Source organism: Ornithodoros turicata, chromosome 3 (assembly GCF_037126465.1).
Source record: "Ornithodoros turicata isolate Travis chromosome 3, ASM3712646v1, whole genome shotgun sequence".
Classification (NCBI taxonomy): Eukaryota; Metazoa; Arthropoda; class Arachnida; order Ixodida; family Argasidae; genus Ornithodoros; species Ornithodoros turicata.
In genome coordinates, this window is record NC_088203.1 from 107,925,958 (window position 1) to 107,941,952 (window position 15,995).

The 15,995-nt window shown below is 43.4% G+C and overlaps 2 protein-coding genes across 4 annotated transcripts in view; one reads left to right on the forward strand and one right to left on the reverse strand.

Annotated features, from left to right (window-relative positions):
• Window positions 1-12,868, reverse strand: LOC135389159 (lon protease homolog, mitochondrial-like). Of its 2 annotated transcripts, none has more exons than XM_064619198.1 (21): window positions 11,908-12,868; window positions 11,750-11,838; window positions 11,566-11,685; window positions 11,448-11,476; window positions 11,229-11,395; window positions 8,650-8,782; window positions 8,534-8,592; window positions 8,398-8,481; window positions 8,203-8,334; window positions 8,050-8,138; window positions 7,834-7,972; window positions 7,651-7,773; window positions 7,506-7,561; window positions 7,297-7,384; window positions 7,093-7,215; window positions 6,901-7,017; window positions 6,702-6,842; window positions 3,618-3,783; window positions 3,356-3,564; window positions 3,012-3,176; window positions 1-236 (listed from the first exon to the last, which is right to left on the reverse strand). In XM_064619198.1, the coding sequence occupies exons 1-21, from the start codon at window positions 12,400-12,402 to the stop codon at window positions 87-89; spliced, it is 2,874 nt and encodes a 957-aa protein (XP_064475268.1). In that variant the 5' UTR covers window positions 12,403-12,868; the 3' UTR covers window positions 1-86. The 2 variants fall into 2 exon arrangements, with proteins under 2 accessions (XP_064475268.1, XP_064475267.1); XM_064619197.1 differs by having other exon boundaries at window positions 11,229-11,401; window positions 11,908-12,867.
• LOC135389160 (ras GTPase-activating protein 1-like) overlaps window positions 12,405-15,995 on the forward strand; it is a 13,213-nt gene continuing 9,622 nt past the window's right edge. For both annotated transcript variants that reach the window (XM_064619201.1, XM_064619202.1), the window contains exons 1-5: window positions 12,405-12,767; window positions 13,101-13,250; window positions 13,336-13,471; window positions 13,527-13,597; window positions 13,698-13,900. In XM_064619201.1, the coding sequence (XP_064475271.1) occupies window positions 12,610-12,767; window positions 13,101-13,250; window positions 13,336-13,471; window positions 13,527-13,597; window positions 13,698-13,900 (718 nt within the window). In that variant the 5' untranslated portion in view covers window positions 12,405-12,609. The remainder of the gene's footprint in view (window positions 12,768-13,100; window positions 13,251-13,335; window positions 13,472-13,526; window positions 13,598-13,697; window positions 13,901-15,995) is intronic.

Sequence of the window (15,995 nt, forward strand, 5' to 3'; positions counted from 1 at the left end):
TGTTGCAACAAATAAGCGCTTTATTTTTCTGCAAGTTACGCGTCTAATATTACCAGTGTGAGTAACTTTTTAAAAGGGCTCTCCTACTAGGAATCCTTGAAGACCACATCGTAGACTTGGCTATATTGGCTGACAAAATGTACTTGGAGACCTTCCGTGATGTAGCTGGGGAGGTCTGCAAAGTCCTTCTTGTTTTCTTCAGGAACCACAATGCACGCGATGCCCACTCGCTTGGCCTGGGTACAACATGGAAGGCATTTTATTTGCACAACAGATTTCACATTGACATCTAGCGATCAGCACCTACTCCAATAAACTCCAATCAGCTCCGTTTAAGATCACTTGCATAAGAATATTTCAATTCAATTGTGCTATTTCACATTTACAATTAGACACCTGGAGGTAATTAGTCATCTAGGAGTTACACACTCTGTTGGACAGAATATGCTGCTCTTGTAGCTTTTTGTTATAAATACAGTCGACCCCCGTTTATCCGGATGGTGCCGTTCCTGGCGAAATCATCTGGATACCGGGGCATCCGGATAAATGAAACGACCGAATAGAAACGTCCTACGGAGCAAGGTTTAATTAAAACACAGAAATCTCGTCAATGACAGCTGTTACATAGTAGTGTAGGCACTCGATTCCTGCAAACTTTTGCTAATTGCATAGAGTTGAGCCACGCTGTTGCTCTGCTCGAAGAATGTCAGTGCGGACGCAAAGTGTCAATGTTGGAGCCTTGTTTCTCACTGGCGTCATCGGCACCGTCTTGCTGCACATCATCGGAGGCAACAGCAGCAATCCCGTCATCAGTCATAGCTGCACACGCGTCATCATCCTTATCAACGTCAACGTAGTCAGAAACCGTAGCATCATCTACGGCAGTCGCAGTGAGCCTCTGCATCAGGGATCGCAGCTCAGCTAGGGGAATGTCTTCATCGGCCAACGGGCCGTAAGCAGCAGGCCCTCGGGTTGGAATTTTCCCCTCTAGAACCGGACAGTTGCTCGAGATATTTCTAAATGACTCGACTGGTCAACGTGACCCAACGCACACAAATAGAAAAGGTTGTCTCCCCTACGGAGGAATGTAGGTCCCTGACGTGTCACGGGAATAACCCCGACACAGTGAAAAGGGTGCGGAGTCAGCGTCTCCTCTTACTCATGGTAGTCCGGATAACTGAAGCTGGATTACAACAATTTTCTACTTTCCTTCCCTGGAATTCTTGTCCGAGTCCGGAAGCTCAAGTCCGGATAAACGAGAACAAAATACATGGAGGAAAATCCGTTCCCGTGCCTTTTGTCCGGATAAACGGGGGTCGACTGTCTATTGACAACACTGTAATACGTGTCTCTCCACATGACGTCTTTCTAACAGTAATAATCAGCCAGTTGTGACTCCTTTCAAGCGCAGACATATGTTGGCTCCGTCACTTGAAATCTAATTCCATCTAAAGGAGGAGCTCATAAGAGGCCCATGCAGGCGACTGTCATGTAGAGAGAGATGCACTTTATTTTGTACGTACTTGGAACACATTCTGAGTAATTGTTTCTGGCAATTATTTTTTAAGGTTTGGGTCTCAGTGCCACTTGGCCTACACATGCTCTGGCTCATATTTCATTTTCGCTCTAAAGTTGGTCAGAAAAACAAAGTAACTTTATCACACTTGATCCCGCAACGCTCAGATTGCCATCACTTGTGAAGCCCACGAAAGCACTTTTATGATCATTCAAATGTGCAACCTATGCGCCAGTTAGGGAAATTTGATATCAATTTTTAGTCAGTTGAAGGCTAGTTAAGGGTTAATCAGAGGATATCGTATTGCGTGACAGTTTATTTGTGACCAGGAACATCTGCAAGGGCCGTAGTTCCACAAGTCACAAAGCAGAATGTGATGTTCTTCTCAAGGAACACACGCGTGACATGGGTCATCAAAACTTGACAGGTGGAAGCGCATCTCACCAACAGGTTCTGTGTTCGACGTGGCAGCTGTCGTGCCCTGAATTCAGGGGGACCTGACCGATGCCCTCTTCCATCACCGGGTCAATTCAGGATCAATACCAGGTCAATACCACTTTGGCGCCTCACCTTGTCTCCATTGTATACGGTACAGTGCCAAGTGACACAGGAAACCAAACCTTGTCTATGATGTAAGAAGCAATTGTCTCTGTATTTTGAAAGCCACAGCTCTTGTACGTGGTTCAATAATAAAGCATCGCATAAGAAGAGAATCTCCACCGTGAAACTATCTGCCCAGGCTTTTTTTTTTTTTACATTCTGTGGATTCCCAATTAACAAACACAATTTCCACACCTAGTTGGATTTAAAATGAAACTGCACAGTAGCAACTGGTTGCTGTTGTTCTGTTCCCAAAGCATGGAGAGGCATGGAGAGACATTGCCTTCCACCACTGTTAATGGCAAGCATGTAGATCATACCATTTTAGTCGAGACTTACCAGTGGTACAGTAGGAACACTGCTAGAACTCATTATAGTTGGAGGTGAGTGCAGATAGGTTGGAACTTAACATGGTGGAAGAACGACGTCTCCTGCGCTCCCCCACCACATTATCATGTGTAGTTTCAAAGCCACTTGTCAAAATATTCGCAATTATTGCATTTGTATGAAAAGATACGTATGAAAATGCTTTTACATTTCAGCATAGCAGTGGCATTGAAACCCATCAAAATTGTACAGTGCTGAACAAAAGTTTACGGAACATGCTCTCGCGCATTCCTTCCTCAGACTGACATGCTAGAACTGAATGAGGCATGTGCCTAGGTAACCCAGTCAAAACGATGTTTTGTTTAATTATTCGGCTATTATCCAAGTAGTAAGGAATGTATTCTGCAATGCAATGAGGCAAATTGGATACGTGAGGTTGACTCTGCAAATTTCAGGTATCGATTGGAAAAATTCAATTTCAATTTGATGAAAGTGTTCAGAACTAGTGGCAAAATCTCCCCAGGGATAAACAGTATAATGTGCTATTAAGGCAGAAGTGTGGACTTACAGCTATGGTCTTCTCTTTGATGCCACCAACAGGGAGAACCTTTCCTGTGAGGGAAACTTCTCCCGTCATCGCAACACCGGAAGGAACACATTTTCCCATTGCCAGTGACAATAGTGCAGTGACCATCGTGATTCCGGCACTTGGACCATCCTTAGGCACGGCTCCCTGCACATTGATTGAAGCTTTTTTCAAATGGATCATCCCAAAGCAGTATATCATGAGACACTTTCTGGTGAAAACAATCACGGGTGATGTTCCAGCACTCGAGTGACTATTAAATTAAAAACCTCACATGCGTTCTGTATAGAAAACAAATGTCTGGAGACACGTAAACATGCACCTACCTCAGGAACATGAAGATGTATATGGGCCTTTTGAAGGAATTCATTCTTTGGGTCCTTTGCAAGTAGGAAACTTTTGGCCACTGAATAGGCGATGTTGGCACTTTCCTTCATGACATCTCCCAAGTGACCCGTCAGCTGGAGCGATCCATCCTTTTTGTCAGACTCAAGTGGCCGACACACGGCAGTCTCAATGTACAATGTGGAACCACCTGCAACTCGAGCAAAATTCAGTGTGGTTCCCAACATTGAAGAGATTTCCTACCCATGGCTGTCCAGGCAAGTCCCATGACTATGCCAGGTGGAGTGACATCATAAAGGCGGTCGTGGGTGAACAATGGCTTGCCAACAAAGTCATTCAGGTTCTCTGGAGAAACCTCAACGTGCTCCGTTTCTTTGTTCACTATTTTGTAGGCACATTTTCTCACAATCTGCATTAACAGTACAAAGGTGCAAATGCAATGTCAAGCAAGACCGTAAATTAGAGCCTACATTTTTTTATTCACACGCGCTAAAGACATGTACAATGTTCACGTTAAATCCCAAATGTGGTGCCTTGGAAGAAATGTTTTATGACCCACTCATAGTGTTTCGGTGGTTTTTCTCGGATTCTCATGGTAGAAGCAAAGAACATCTTTTAAGACTAACCAGGGTATAGGGCAATTGTCCCTCCTGAGCGTAGAAGCTGGCCGTGGTGTGTACATTAACCTTAGACACAGAGCTAGAAACACTTCTGATTGTTGATTTCTTTCTGTGGAATTTTATCACCAGAGAGGGTACACTGACTAATCCCCAAAGGGGTAGCTATTCAAAGAGCAGATGACCTAAAACGTGTGCTGTGCTGACCCGCCTGAAGTGAAGTGAACGAACACGTCAAAATCTGACAAGTATTACTGGAGTATTATAATACTTGCAGTACGCGTCTTTGCGTATATATACTGTATACAGGGTGTCCCAGAAAACGTGTCATTGAATTATAATAAAAAACTACGCCACCTAGAATCATGCGGCCAACAGCATTTGTTCTTATTAGGTTTTTGCCACCTCCTAATATGAATGTCATGTACTCCAAGTTTAATTATGTAAATATTTGCGAACTGAACTCGGAAATTTGCCAAGTAAAGGTCACTTTTTTACCCCACCAATATGAAGACCGTGCCGAATTCACTCAAATTCATGATAATTCACAGTGATACTCACGAGCTATCCCATCGGAAAAAATAGCCGAATATCATGCTTTTCGGAGCACCGGACCATAGCGCGCGATGACTTTTTGAGCGCAATCGCTCCCAGTGCGACAAAAGGAGGTTCCGAATCCAGCCCACAGAGTGATAGTAGAAAAAGTAACAGCTCCTAAATTTGGGAGAGGGAAAGCATTATCCCAGCGAATGTCGGACGTGATAAGCCGTGCCTGTTTTATCTCTTATTGCGGTGTCGGGGAGGGCTGGGTTTCCAACCTCCTTTCGTCGGACTGACAAAGATTGCGCTGAAAAATTCATCGTGCGCTATTCTGTGCGACCTCCGTAGAGTATGATGTTCGGCTATTTTTTCCGATGGGATAGCTTCTGAATATCCCTGTCGATTATCATTAATTTTACTAAATTAGACACGCTCTTCACATTGGTGGGGTAAAAAAGTGACCTGCCACGAACCGACCCACACAAATCGTGCAAATCCGAGAACATAATATATGTGAGGGGGGGGGACCAGTGTGACGATCGCGAAAGTTCTTGCAGTTCATGGCGTATATCTAAGAAGCACTCTTGAATGGTTTTCGAAGTATGAGCTTTTCAAAATACTTCCAATCTCGTGACACCACCCCACTGGTCATGACAGCCTATACATGTAATCGTACTGTGAACGTCTAAATCAACTATTTTCGTTCCTTTTTTTAATCCTCAGTTTGCAGTGTGCACAAGTATGTGTGTGTGTGTTGTCAACACAGGATCAGCGGGGGAGTTTTCGTATCGAGCCCCCCCTACCTTGGAGGTCTGGCTACGCCACTGGTTACGCCACTGACCAAACACCGGCAAAAGGTGATGCCTTCTGCAGGGCATGTAGGTAGAGATGGTCTAGCAGCACTTGCTCAAATTCCTACTGTTATTCCCTTCATGACCAAGGCATGAAGGGACTTTACGTGGGAGGGGTTCTATGGGGAGATATAGTACATAGGAAATTGTACCCATGCTCAGTCGCAACAGACTTTACATGTGAGAGAAGGATTCCCCTCTCCCAAATGCACTACCAAAGGTACACCCAGAGCCCCCTCTCGCTACACCAGTGTCTGTTTATTCCATTCTACTATGTTGTTGCACATTGATTTTGGTTTTCATTTTACAATGTTAAACTTCAGTTTTCAGCCTGCATCTTTCAGCAGAAGATGACAATGAAGGTAAGAGTGTTGGTGCAATTTAAGCATTTAAAACTGCTACTGGCAGGTCTCTTTTGTTGTTTGTCTGTTGCTTATTCCTTACTGGAGTGACACTCTGATACTATAACAATCAGATTTTGCATTACCGTCTATATCGTTATAAATGCCTTTGACTTTACCATATGGAATTAGGAGTCCTTTTCAGCCTCCCATGACTATGGCCCTTGGTTTTCTGCTCTGGTAAATTCAAAATTCTGCGGCACCAACTTGTAAATTCTGCGATTTTCCACGGCAAGCAGTCAACGGCTGCTTGAAATGGGAAACACTTTATTTTCTTGGATAGTGCGCAAACAAAAATATTTTATAAAACCGTAGACTGAAAGCACTGTTGTAGCTCAGCATTACATAAGAGACATCTTGTGTTCTCCCCTAACAAAGACAAAGGTCTGTCACCCGCAATTATTTTATACCTGCATAAAGACCTTTCGCATCTATACAAGATCAGCACCTATCTAGCTTACTGAAACTTTATAGGAAGATTATAGGAAGGAGCTTACAATACATGCTCTCGGGAGGTGTCATTCGTATTCGGTGAATAATCGGATATTCGAAAATCTGAATATTGGGAAATATTGGGAAATCTGAATATTCGATATTCCATGATTCCGCGGTATTTCGCGGAAAACCCAGGGCCTTACCCATGACTTATGTCTACGTTTCAACAGCATTATCTGGCTTCTGTGGCAGTCACAGATCTCGGTATTAACAATGAAATGGCACTGCATCTTGTCCTTTACTCTGCCACCATCCAACAGCCATGAGTCAGATCAGAAGAGATGCACGATAACGGATCAGTGTTGTTCCCCCTAATTTTTCAAAGCAGCTATGTTTAGCAGAATCCAAGTGGAAATGCTTATGAACTATCTATGATAGTAAGTGCTTTCATACCTATAGGGTACATCAAATTCACACACACACCTTCTCAATGTGCTTTTGAAGGTTTCGTACTCCACTTTCACGACAGTAGTATTTTATCAGCTGTTGAAGACTCTCCGGTTTCAGCACCAACTGATCCTCTTTTACTCCTGATGCGGTTCTTGCTTGTGGAAGCAAATAACGCTAGAGAGAAAGAGTTTCCATAACATGGGTGGCTTTTTTACCTCAAACAAAATCACACCTCAGCAATTGCAACTTTTTCCTCGGCGACATAGCCAGACACTTCGATCATTTCCATGCGATCTTTCAGTGGCTCCGGAATGGTGTCCGTGACATTGGCCGTGCAAATAAATAGCACCTGAAATAAGCATGGATGATACAGGTGCTTCACATAGGCAAACAACATGGACAACGCACAAAGAAATGTTGGCACCTTAGATAGGTCAACGTTGACGTCCAGATAATGATCCAAGAAATTTGCATTTTGTTCCGGATCCAGCACCTCAAGCAAGGCGGATGAGGGATCACCCTGGTATCCACGGCCGATTTTATCCACCTAAAAATGTGGTTGGACGCTTGTTACACCTACGGAGCTGAAAGCACAACTGAAGCCAGAAGACCGATATATTCCACTTACTTCATCAATCAGCACTAATGGATTCTCTGTCTTAGTTTTCTTGAGGCACTGGATCAGTTTCCCTGGCATTGCTCCAACGTAAGTACGCCTGAAAAAGATTAGATTCGAGAGACTCAAATTTCAAAAATTATTCTGCTCTACAAATATCTCGAGCTAACAATTTTCTTGTCCGAAGCTTTTGAGCACATTGGGAAAAACTGGTAGCTTACCTGTGTCCTTTGATCTCTGCAACATCCATCATGCCACCAACACTGAAGCGGAAGTACTGAAAATAGAATGGCAGTTATAGGTGCAAATTGAGCCGCCAATACTGGCACTAGAGGACGCTATGTTCCACATCCAATGTTACCTTACCTGCCTGTTGAGGGCTCGAGCAATAGATCTGGCTATGCTAGTCTTGCCCACACCCGGAGGGCCATAGAAGCACAGCATCTTCCCTTGTGTGCTTCCTTTCAGGTGACTCACTGCTATAAATTCCTAATGACAAAAGGGTATATCCAACCAATGGCAAAGCTCAATTGTAAAGCTTCAAATTACCAGTATACGCTTTTTCACATCCTCCATGCCATAATGATCTTCTTCTAAAACCTCACGTGCCCTCTTCAGATCTAAGTTTTCCTCACTGCTTTTACCCCAAGGCAGACTCGTCAGCCAATCCAAGTAGTTCCGTGTCACGCTGCAATCAACCACACTTCTTGTCTAGCATACACGTATCATGAGTTGGAGACGCAACTGCAGTAATAAAAATCTAACCTGAATTCAGAAGAATGGTTATCGAGAAAGGATAACTTATTGAGTTCTTCCTCTATCACTTCCATCACCTGCTCTGGAACCACCAGGTCCTGAGGTCAAGAAAAAATGCTCACAGATATGCCAATAAGAAGAAAAGCCTATAAGAAGGGAAACCTTGAGCCTGGCCCTGAATTTCTCCTCAATGGCATCTTTGTCTTCTTTCTCGAGCCCCAGTTCTTTCTTGATGGCTTTCAGTTGCTCCTGAAGCATGTAGCGACGGTGTTGAGTCTTTACTTTTTCCTCCACCTGCAAAATGCCCATGCCCATTATAATGATACTGGAAGAAACAAGAAATTTTCTCTTACCAACCTCTTTTCCAATCTTCTGCTGCAACTTGCTCAGTTCGTATTCTTTTTTTAACAATGCAAGAGCCAGAAATAGACGCTTGGAAATCTGCATGAAAACATCTGTTACAGATGCGTTAATGTACACGGATAATGCTTACATTGGTTTCTTCCAGGATTTGCTGTAATTCGTGCGACTCTGCCCCAGTTAAAGCGGCACCTACAAAAAGAGACGGCTTAATAAAAAATAACAGCCCGACACAACCCTAACACAAACCTAAATCAGAGAGGTAGACAGGGTTGTCAACCACTCTCTGACCAGCTTGGATCATCTGCTGAATGGATTCGCGATACAGAGGGTTCAATGCTATAATGTCTCGAATTGTCTTCACTATTTCTTGGGTCACAGCCTAGAAAAAAAAATAAAGAGCCGTTATGTTTGCACTAACCTAAACGTAACCGTAATTTACTCCGCTATTTGATTCAACTCCCGTTGTTTGATAATCTGTATTGCCAATGCAGGACGAAGATGAAGGAGACGACTGTCCTGTCTCTCTCTAATTTGCACACACCACTGTTAGGAAGTAGAGGGATACCACAACCCATCAGTTTGGTTATTTGTCTCCTTCCTTACAACATTTTTTACAGAAAAACATATTGCCACGGAGGGGGTATCATGGGGGAAAATTGGAACCCAACACTCAAGGTACACTTGACTCCCGTATAGACCTCTACCGAAGAAGCGTTGCGGTGACGTAATCATGACATTGATAAACATAGTGAAACGGAAACAGCGAGGACGGAGAACACCGCCGTTTCAGAAAGCCGTATTCCTTCATGAAGGTCGAGGATTGCTTCTTTGTATTAGTGGTACACACAAATGGTGTCACGTTTTTAGTCACTTCGGTGTATTGATTCGGGTCCACCGCGGAAAGAAAATAAGACTCCACTCCATAAGGTTGGCTGCATTGCATCAAAAGTCAATGTTGTAATCCTGCGTGATTTGTTATTACGACGTGGTTCGCGCTTTCTTTGTATAGAGACACCACGCAAGAGAAACTCTTATCCTTCAGGTTCCTGATGATCCATCAAGCCATCTTTAGAAAGGGCTACAGGTAAAATGGAGGAAAGGCCATACAACTAATAATATGCCAGAAATTGCACAAAAACCTTACAATACGAAAAGCTATATTTAAACCTAGCTTTCTCGCGACTGTTTGTAAACAGGGAGAGGTCTATCATGATCTCCCTGGAATGGCATTGACACCAATCGACAACAGGGAAAATTGTTGTCTGTTGTTTATTTCCCTGTCTCGGGTTGCATCCTTGTCATTGACACCAAATCGCCTTCATATACCATCAAGCTCTTCTACGTTCATTCTCCTTGACCTGGTGATACGTGTGGCGAGCACGATTAGATCTGCCCGTGCTACTCAAGTCGCGTGATATGCTGGGAACAAAAAGGTGTAGTCGCGTTCAACCTAAGAACCACATTCATGACGCTCAAGTAGCACATACAATGTATGCTGGCTTCGGATGCTTTTGTTTTCTTCTTTAAATACAGGGAGAAAAAGCGGCTGTCGTGTAACGATGAGGACGACAAAGACTAGTGTGGGTTTTGGTAGCGCGAGCTACAGAGTGTGTGCTGGGTGGAACATTAAACGTGTTATCGTTGTACCGGGCAGTTGCTTCTGAGTCACTCCTATAAGTCGTACCGCTCGACTACGACAGCTTCAACGCAACTGTAGTTGGTTTCTTTTTGGAATGGAATGGAACGCAGTATCTTCATGGAAGGCTATACGAGGGGGTGCTGAAAAGTTGTCCGCTCAATGAGGAAGAATGCAGTTTCATAATTGGAGGTGTTCTGGGGAAATCCCTCATCTTCCAGCATCTTTCATGTCGAGTTGGCACACCACTTTAGCGCATGATTGAGTGTGATGGCCACTCGTCACTTGCATCACGCACTCGTATATTTCCCTAAGAATTTTCTCTATATAAATGGGAACTTGAGGTCTGGCCAAAAATTTTACACTTTAGTAGACACGGTTCAGCTGACAGCCTGAGCAAAAATGAATAGCGAACAAGTTCGGTATGCAGTGCTGCTGGACAAGGACATTTCCAGACTGTACCAGGGGCAAGTTTTGAGACAAGTATTCAGTGTCGTGACTTGTGACATGACATTCTTCTAGCTTTAGTGACCATGGGTCTGTTTCGTATTAGTTAGTCAGCAAAGTGCATGATGATCAGACACAGAGAACTGTGAGCTTTGCTCAATGATGGAGCAAGTACAATACATGACTCTTTTGGTATCAAATTTTCAAATCCATGTTTGCCATCAGTATCAACTTGCTCAAGATAACCAAGAAGCCTTCAAAGTGGAATCCCTGGATGAAGCATCGCAAGTACAAACACAGAATGCAACTTTAGGTTTGCATAATGTCCACATGTCTTTACCAAGAAGGTCACAAGACACTACAAGAGCCACTGTCATTTGGAAGACCATGTCACCACTAGAAACACATAGAGTTGCTTCCCAATGGTCATCCAAAGTTGCACATACTGCCCTTCAGTAATGGGAGCAAATAACTTTGCAGAAACACAAGGTGATCAGTAACAGTTCCCAAAAACTGAGGAGATTCCTCTCAACGCTACCGGAGGTTGTGAGTAGAAGATGAGGTCAATTTTTCCAGCCTGTCTTCAATGCTGAGGTTGTTGGTAGAAATCTACCAAGAAGTGATGTCCTGAACAACTGATGAGGAGGTTGTGACAATTTTTCAAAGATGACGGATGGTTTGCGAGTAAACAACTATATCAGCTCCAAGGCACACCCGGAAGGCAAGAAGCTTTTGAGATTACCTTCATTTCCTCATTGATGACAAACTTCTCGTGCTGCACATTCTCCACTTGGACCATCAATACGGGGCCACTGGGAATAATCTCCTCTTGGACATTCTGCGTGGAACTTGAATTTAGGCCATTTGGACGACGGTTTCGGCGTCGGTTTGATCGTCTTTGCTCTTCCTCTGTAACTGGACAAGAGTTTAGAGTTTCGTTTTGGTCACACTCGACACTTACTGTCAAATAACTGCCGTAGTATCCGCACCCTGAAAGTTATTAAGAAGACCAAACTTTTTTTCTAATTATCGTGAGAGCTTCCACGTGCCTAGTCGTGGAACAAAAAAATGTGCCTTGCCTGCGGTGAGCCATGACTATCATCCGAAGCCGCTCTCCCATGTCTTGCAGTTCGTGAATTTGCACAAAAGTGCCAATACTGTAGATGTCCTCCAGTTTGTCCACCACTTCCTTTTCGTTGCTGGAAGACAACAAGTTGGGCTCTAAACTTATGCCACAAAGAGCGCAGAAGAGAAATTAAATACCTATCCTCTTTTTTCAGGAATACAGCTGCATAGGGTTGATTTAAACGCACTTTTCTTCTCAAGAGATCCATGAGAGGTGGATTCGATATCTGCGACAAATATCGTCCATTTTAACAACAACCTCGAAGTGATCTTATAACTAATAAATAAAAACGAACCTCAATCATTTTTATAAACCTTGGGAAGACAGGATTCCGACTGATCGCTATCACTGGTAGTTGTGGCCAGTGGTCTGGGACAGTGACGGGGGCCACGGCACCTTGCACCGGGATCACACCGGTTTTTGCTTCACTATTTGCTTCACCATTGACGGGCAAATCGTCCGGTTTTTGGTCACAGTAGGACCTGATGTGCCTCAAAACACTCGCTGAGGTTACATACGTTATCCTTACATCTTGCCTTGACCTTTGCGATAACAAACACGAAGAGTACGACCTGACGTTTTGCCGGCACGCTGTCCTACACGATGCTATACACAGTCCAACTGCTGAAGATCGTGTGTAAACAGAACGAACACAAGCACTCAACTGATACTTTAGAGGACACCGTAAATTGTCAACTTGCTGCAGACGAGGCACACTTTTGAATGACGATAAGCTAGCAAGTAAACTGATGCGCGATGTCCGCATGCCAACTCCGATGTGCGCCGCCATATCTGTCGTCTCGCGTGGGACGGTATTTTACGGTGTCGTCGTCCGTGGGTAAAAAAAATAAATAAATAAAAATAAGCGGCTGCAAAGGAAGGGTAGTTACAGGAACGCTGATCATAAGCTTGAACCAACGAGAATTGAATAATGTGGGAGTGGTGTTCCACTCGGAATCAACGCTCGAGTATGTTATAGGATTCACCATTCACTAAGATGGCAGATTACGGCAAAGACGAGTTTGAATACAGACATCGGAAGCACGGTAATTGTGTGGAAGATGAAGGAAGCTTTCACGACGAGTACGATCCTTTTGCGGGTGACACTGACCTCATCGAAGAGAACATTGCTCTAACAGCTCCTCCTCAATCACAGTAAGTTAACAAACCCGTATGCAATGACACAGACTTTCTGAAACTCAGCGTAATAATAAGAACGAGAGCGATCAGGCGCTCGCGTGAGTCACCTACTGTCGACGTCCACTCTCAACACATACTCATTATACACACATTCACTTTTGATCGATAGAAATGTGTCTGTATTCGTCATGAATAAACAGCGACAAATACTGCCACGAATAATGACTAGAATTGAATAAAGGATGTTTTTGTGCATCAACTCCTTTGATCAGAACATAAAAACGTGTGTTTTAGGCCCTTTGTTTAAAACAGGTATAATTTCACTGGAGCTTTTAACAAATGATGCAGATGGTACCACGGGCGTTTGGACCGTTACACTGCAGAGCAACGTTTACAGTCATCTGGAGGCATGGGCCGGTATCTGATCCGGGAGAGTGATCGAAAGCCAGGATCCTACGTACTGTCCTACCTCGGACACACTGGCATCAATCACTTCAGGCAAGTCATCTTTAGGATATCATATGGAATGTGTTTATAGTTTGGGTCATAAATAAGTGAATAAATAAAAGGTTCCTCACTACAGGATTACAGCCATGTGTGGTGACTATTACATTGGTGGCCGGCAGTTCGATTCTCTTTCGGATCTCATTGGTTACTACACAGGATGGTCTGACCTCTTGAAGAAAGAACGACTGGTCCAGCCAGTTCCGCCTCCTGAGGTTGGTCTCACAAAGCATAACATCTATATTGGCATCATTTTGTCCATTCTTGCAGCCCGTTGACGACAAAAAAAGAGCCGTTGCCATTTTACCCTACGTGAAAATGCCAGACACTGATGAACTCAGGTACGATTTAAATCCGACAATCTTTGCCATCCACAATATCGAACAAGACTAAGAAACTAGTATTAAGAGAGAGAAAATATTTCTATGTTGTTGAAAACAGCTTTCAGAAGGGTGACATCTTTGTTGTGCACAATGACATGAGGGATGGCTGGTTGTGGTGTACCCTCCATCGCACTCAGGAAAGTGGACTAGTCTTCAGGGAACTTCTAGAAGAACTGGACGACAGCATTGACCCAAATGAGATTTATCCGTGGTTTCACAGCGATATTTCCAAAGAAGATGCTGTTGAAGAACTGGCAAAGAGTAAGCTTTTGGGATGCTTCGTAGTATTTTATTAATCCATTCATGCCCATTAATTCACTTTGAGCACATACTGTATAAGTAGTAATTTCGCGAGGAACTAATTTTCACGAAATTTCTTTTCTTGGCAAATTTAAACTTTTGCGGAATATTGGAACCAATGCTAGAAAAATTGGCGAATGAAATACGTAACAAATTTTACCCAGGACTCTGAGGCAACTTATGTACGGTGACAGGAATGACGAGTAAGGACCCCCTAATCTGAGCAGTTAGAAAGGCTCAAAAGGTAGACAAATGCAATGATACCATTTGTTAACAGCGTGCAGGGTCAATCTGATCCTTCCAAATTATTGCCTTAGTTGCCCTTGTCCCACACACACATTATTTGCTAAGATCTACTGCTTTTGTATGATACCTTGGTTCAACGGCTGCAATTTACTTGTAGAAGGAACATAATGTTTGTAAGCTCTTCCGAATGTCACCATGGTCAAAGAACACTTTCCCATTGCTCAAAATGTGTTGCAAAGATGGTCATCAGCAAGATGGACACAGAACGTCTTTTGGTTGCTAATCAGCTAAAACATCCATTCATCAACTTGGTCAGTCTTCCCATGGTATCTATTTGTTCCCTTGGTGAGCTAGCTCAAGAGCTCTCATAACCATTTGTGACAGCTTCTTTCTATCATCCTCATTCAACCATTCTGAGCCTTTCTTTCATCAGTCTGTGAAAGCACTTGGCATTTCTGACACTTCACCGTAGGATGGTGGAGCTTCCAAAATGCACCGTCCTCCTCCTTCCTCTAGCACCGTCAACGTGCCAAATAGTCGATAACATGAAGCCATGGAGGATATAGCGATTAGATATAGGATTAGATTTTGTTTTTGTTTGGTCATAGGTTAGGTTCTGTCATACTCAACAAAAGTCTGTCCCGATTAACACACACACTAAGAAAAAGGGACATTCTTGATTTAGCCTCTTGCAGCAAAATTCAGTCTCAAGCGTTCAGGATGGTGGAAGTTAGTGATCACAATTCCACGAATGCTACACCTGACAGAGCAGTTTCTCAACATGGAATAGAGATTCCCGAGTCTCAGAGAAAGGCCCATTAGGGTTGCAACCGTGTCTTATAATTTATACAATAACCAGGAACTTGAGTTTTCGTGGAATGTTAAAGGATATAGTAATTCAGTCAGGATGACCACTTGTTTTTACGGTAACCACATTTTTACTGATAGTAGGGTTTTACTGTATGACATTGTTCTTTATAAAGCAAATATTTTGCTAATGGAATTTTCCTGAGTGTTTGGGTCAGATACCTGGTTTCGCATGAAGCTGTTCCATTGGTAGAACATAGAGTTAAACCCGAAAAAAATTGTGGTCCTTCCTATAACACTACCGTATTTACTCGCATAATTTGCGCACTTTTTCTCCCCCCCAAAAAATTCTGAAAAGATGGGGTGCGCAAATGCGCTGGAACGTTCTTTACGATATTGAAACAACGTAAAATTTCAAAATTTTAGTATGCCAGTCATATAGGCTCTCGGTAGAGCTGATCTTGACATTATCGCCACATTGCGCAAGCGTGAAAGAAGTTCCCAAATACCGCCAACGGTCGCTAGGCAAAGTACCAGCCCACTACCACTCACATACCGGTGAAATGTGTCGAGATGCACACTGTGTTCACCTACTTTGTCATGTTGTGCTGTAAGGTTTGTCATAGCGTATTTGTCCAGCGTTCGTTTCCGCATTTTCTAGTTGGAACGACAGTGTCGTCCCTCGCGTCAGTCATCGTCCATCACCCAAAAGTGTGCGCAAATTAAACAAAAGCACCGCAATAACTTCAGTAGCACTGACGGCGTTGTGAAAAGCAATTACGATGGTCTCTGAGAGCGTGCCAGATATCCACGCGCAATAATGCGGGTGGACATATTACCAGGGCTGCGTGAATATTCGAATTTTCGAATATAAACCGAGTAGTTGGCACTATTCGGTTGTTATTCGCGTATAATATGCATTACTCGAAAGTTTTCGAATATTTTTCGAATGCCAGCGTGCAAAAAAAGAAGAAAAAAACTGCAAAAATCAAGAATCCGAGAA